This window comes from Argentina silus (assembly GCF_951799395.1).
Source record: "Argentina silus genome assembly, contig: scaffold_484, whole genome shotgun sequence".
In the NCBI taxonomy this organism is placed as follows: Eukaryota; Metazoa; Chordata; class Actinopteri; order Argentiniformes; family Argentinidae; genus Argentina; species Argentina silus.
In genome coordinates this window covers 5,001-9,896 of record NW_028153125.1, presented here as the reverse complement: position 1 = coordinate 9,896, position 4,896 = coordinate 5,001, and the positions used below count along the sequence as shown (strand labels likewise).

General features: G+C 51.2%; 1 protein-coding gene across 1 annotated transcript; it reads right to left on the bottom strand.

The window, feature by feature from the left end:
- Positions 1–1,095: 1,095 nt before the first annotated feature.
- Positions 1,096–2,925, bottom strand: LOC310824439 (glial fibrillary acidic protein-like; the record flags this gene model as incomplete). Its single annotated transcript, XM_083697690.1, has 1 exon — positions 1,096–2,925. Exon 1 carries the CDS (start codon positions 2,914–2,916, stop codon positions 1,096–1,098), a length of 1,821 nt encoding a protein of 606 aa, XP_083553816.1. The 5' UTR covers positions 2,917–2,925.
- Between the last annotated feature and the right edge of the window lie 1,971 nt (positions 2,926–4,896).

Below are 4,896 nucleotides of genomic sequence, written 5' to 3'. Positions count from 1 at the left end.
TAATGAGACTACTAAATCGAACCCAATCAGGGGAGGCTGGTGGAGGTAGAAATCGGAGGACGGGCTCATTGTAATGCATGGAATGGAATGCGGAATGGTATCAAACACACATTGAATGGGATGAGGAATGGTATCAAACACATTCCATTCCATGCATTACAATGTTGAGCCCGTCCTCCGATTTCACCCTCCACCAGCCTCCAGAACATGCAGAGAGTATGATGCAACTATAATGTTGACAGATATGACGTGTGTGTGTGTGTGTGTGTGTGTGTGTGTGTGTGTGTGTTCTGAGAGGCAAAGAGGCAGAGAGTCAGGGTGACTCATTGTTGAAGAGACAGTGTTAGTGTTTGAGATTGATTATGTCAGTCAGACTGACTGACATAATCAATCTCAAACAATAACACCGTTATGAGTCACCCTGAAGCCCTTACCTGTAACAAGATGTCTCTCTGCCTTTTCTCCACTCAGAACACACACACACACACACACACACACACACACACACACACACACACACACACACACACACACACACACACATACACACACACACACACACACACACACATACACACACACACACACACACACACACACACACAGATTACACTGCTTTATCAGCCACATGCTAATCATAATTTTATCTGTCATTCTAAACGTATGCTAATGGATCCTCTTCTTACGCACTCTAATTACTCATCAGAGAGAGAAGTTATGAAGACGACTCCATCCTACACACACACACACACACACACACACACACACACACACACACACATACACTCAGTACACACACATACTGTACAGTACACACATACAGTATACACACACGACCATTGTTTTCTTTTCAATTGCGGAGAACTTTATTTTTTGCTTGTACAGAAGCGATGTAAACCACTCAAGGATTTTGACATGTTGAAACGTCATGTAAGGCACATAATGGTTATGACTATACATGGTATAGACATGATGTCATGCTAAGGTCATAGTTCAGAGGTCAGACACGGGGAGGTCAGTGCTAAGCTCCAGGGGGGCATGAGGAGGGAGCAGGGGTTAAAGTGCAAGCAGCGGAGGAGGTCATGCAGGGGTCATTCAGGCCTTCTCATCCTCCTCTTGCTCAGCTGCGCCCTCAATGGTAAAGGTCTGCTCCTGGGTGTCTGTCTCCAGGATGTCCTCCTCCGTCTTCACCGTCCGGATCAGAACCGTCCTCCTCTCCGTCACCTCCACTGCCTGATCTGATATGAACCCGTTACCATTGCCCTTGCCATTCCCGCCATTTCCATTCTTCCCATTTCCATTTACGCCATGGCCATTTCCTCCATGACCACCTGCACCATTTCCTACACTTCCTTTGATTCCACCACCTACTCCACTACCCATACCACTACCTATACCTCCACCCATAGCACCACCCAAACCCCCACCAACTCCGCTACCCATACCACTACCCACACCACCCCCCAAACCTCCACCCATGCCACTACCTATACCTCCAGCCATACCACCACCCAAACCACCACCCACTCCGCTACCCATACCACTACCCATACCACCACCCAAACCTCCACCCATACCACCACCCATACCACCACTCATCCCAGCGCTCATGCTCATGCTGCTGCTGCTCATCAGAGATAGGTTCCCCACCATGGTGGTCAGCCTCGAGTCCTCTCCTTCGATCAGCTTCCTGTATGTGGTGATCTCTATCTCCAGAGACATCTTGATCTGCAGCAGCTGCTGGTATTCCCTCAGGAGCTTAGCCATCTTCTCCTTGGTGGTCTTGAGCTCCGTCTGCAGAGCTGCCACCCTGGCCTGAAGGTCCTCCAGCTCCTTCTTGTGTCTCTCGTGGGCTGCCAGGATCTCTGCTTCCAGCGCGTCGTTCCGGGTCTTCAGAGCGTCCAGCTCGCGCTCTTTGTTCTGAATGTCCTTCTTGGCGCTGGTGATGTTCTCTCTCACGCTCCGGACCTTGTCCACGCTCTTCGACGTCTTTTCTGTGATGTCCTGGAACTTGTTGCCGTACCAGGAGTCCATCTCCTGGAGGTTCTTGGCGGCGATGTCGTCATACTGGCTCTGGATCGCTTTGAGGGCACCGGAGAGGTCGGGGAGGGCGAAGGCGCTCTGGGCGCTGACGTGAGCCGAGTAGATCTGCGCCATCAGCTCTTCAATCTCCTGTTTCTGGACCCTCTGGAGGAACTCGATCTCCACCTCCAGCTGCTCCAGCTGCTTCTCTAGGACGATGCGAGCCGAGGTGGCGGCATCCACGTCCGGGCGGAAGGCCTCCAGATTCAGCTCCGCCTTCCTCCTCTGCTCCAGGGCCTCCTCGTAACGGACCTTGATCACCTCCAGCTGGCCGGCCATGGCCTCCTTTGCTGCCACCGCCAGGTCGCGGTGCACCCTTGTCTGGTCGGCGATCCTCTTCAGCTCCTTCAGCTGTGCCTCGTAGAGAGAGCGGAGGCCAGACGGCTTGACGAAGCGGCTCTGGAGCGCCTCGATCTGCGTCTCCAGCAGCATGTTCTGCTGCTCCAGGGAACGGACCTTCTCGATGTAGACAGCCAGGCGGTCGTTGAGGATCACCATCTCCTTGCGCTCGCCGCTGCGCGTGCTGAGGAACTCCTGGTTCTGGGCTGCAGCCACGTCCAGGTCGATGGGGGCCTCGCCACCGAAACCCACGCAGAGAGCCCCCCGGCCCCCGGCCGCGAGCTGGCGGGTGGAGGAGGCGGTCCTTCGGCTCATGGTACCAGCGCGCATACTAGCTCCGTTGGCGCCGCTGCGGCTGTAGCTAGCGGACCGGTGCCGGGCGTCTTTGCGAGTCGGGGACGGGCTGGACACTCGGACCTGGTAGGAGGCGCTGCTGCTGCTCATGTCCTCAAAGTGGCGCCTGTAGGAGGAGATTCTCTCTGGGCTGCGACTCATGGTGACGGCTCGGGTGTCTGTCTCTGTCTCTGCGCTCGGTGTGGGGGGAGATGTATCAGTCTTCACCCAGGGAAGCTGGAGTTGGTTGTGTTAGCGCTGCTGCTGACTGCTGCTCTGCTCTTCTCTCCTGTCCACTGTCTGTCTTTATACCCTATCAACCCTAGCCCTGGGCCAGGCCCAGCCCCAGCCCAGCCCAGGTCCAGCCACAACTCGTGAGCCACCATGGCAGGAATCTCTAACCTCTGTACCACAGAGGGCCTGACCTGCCACTCAGACATCTGTCAGGAAGCTGTGAGATGAGCTCTGGCTGATATACAAGCAGTGGCAGCAGGGCCACTTAGTCTGTGGTATGTGGATCTCCCATTCAAAACCACACTGTACGTCACATTTTACATATGTCAATTATACATTGTTATAACTGTGAAATAAAACTGTTATTACATACATATAATATTATGGTTCAGCAACTAGCTTTAGAATTGGCGTTGAAATCGTATATATCTTGTACTAACTTGAACTATTGAAACATTCCTCTGGTAATTACATAGGTAAATCACAGGAGCATTCTCACAGGAGCATTCTAGCCAAGCTCCCCACTAATAGAGAAGGATGCATAAGCCAAAAATCATCTGACAACTGACTGTCATCTCATCAGCACACTGTGTGTGGGGTCTGTCCTCGGGCATCAACACCAGAATAACACCAGTGGCATTGTTGGAGGGGTCATGACCTCACAACCCTATGATAGATTGTTGGAATCTACGTCGGTAAGGTTCTCTCGGTTTACGTCTTAGGGGCGTATGGGATGTGGGGGTGGAACATTCCTTCCTATTGAACATTCCTTCGCAGTGACTGACTCAGAAACTAAGCATGCTAACGGGGTTAGTTTGTTCAGCATCCAATTGTGATGCAATCAGAAACTAAGCACACTAACTAGGTTAGCTTGTTCAGCATCCAATCACATTTAAATGACATCATACGTTACATCACTCATCCTTGACAGACAGCCCTCCTTCGCATGAGAACGCATGGTTCTGAAGAAACTATCAGGGGAGGCTGGTGGAGGCACAGGTATAATGCGTACACCACATCATCGCAAGGTTCCTGGTTTGATTCCAACCCTCAATATATCCTGCATGTCATCCCTCCTCTCTCTTGCCCGTCCTTCCTGTCGGTCTCTAATGTCTCTATCCCAATAAAGCAGAAATACCCTTAAAAACATATTAGAAAAGAAATCAGAGGATGGCTTATTGTAATGCATGTAACTGACACGTGTTTGATTCCATTCCATGCATTGCAATGAGCCCGGAGTACCTCCGATTTCTACCTCCACCAGCCTCCCCTGATAGTGTGTAGACTTCTAGAAGATTCTAACATACAGGAGACAGGCCCTCTCATTTGCCAATACTCTGGACAGATAACTCAAGGATCGGACAGACAGTAAGAACTCACTAATAACTTCTGACGGCTGTGTGAGGAACTCATATGTGATTTAATAGAGACAGTTATTAGATACAGAATATCACCCTATAATAAATCAACAATCTCCTCGACAAGGGGACAGCCCAGTCTCTCATTGCAGTGAACACCATGTTTTTAAAGAGGTTTGGGCACAGCATCTTCAACTATAAACCGGCTCGGAGGCTCGGAGGACTGGTCAATAGGCTTAAGTTTGGGGGCGCTTAGTGGCGGAGCACACTAATGCGCATACCACATCATCGCAAGGTTCCTGGTTCGATTCCGACCGTCAACACGTCTTGCATGTCATCCCTCCTCTCTCTCCCGTCCTTCCTGTCAGTCCCTACTGTCTCTATCCCGATAAAGCAGAAATGCCCTAAAAACATATAAAAAAAAATAAAAAAAAGAGGCTGAAGTTCAGCGGGTAACACATTTGGCCCATGCTCCTGTCAGACTGCAGTCTAGCACAGGGGAGGCTGGTGGAGGTAGAAATCAGAGGACAGGCTCATTGTAATGCATGGA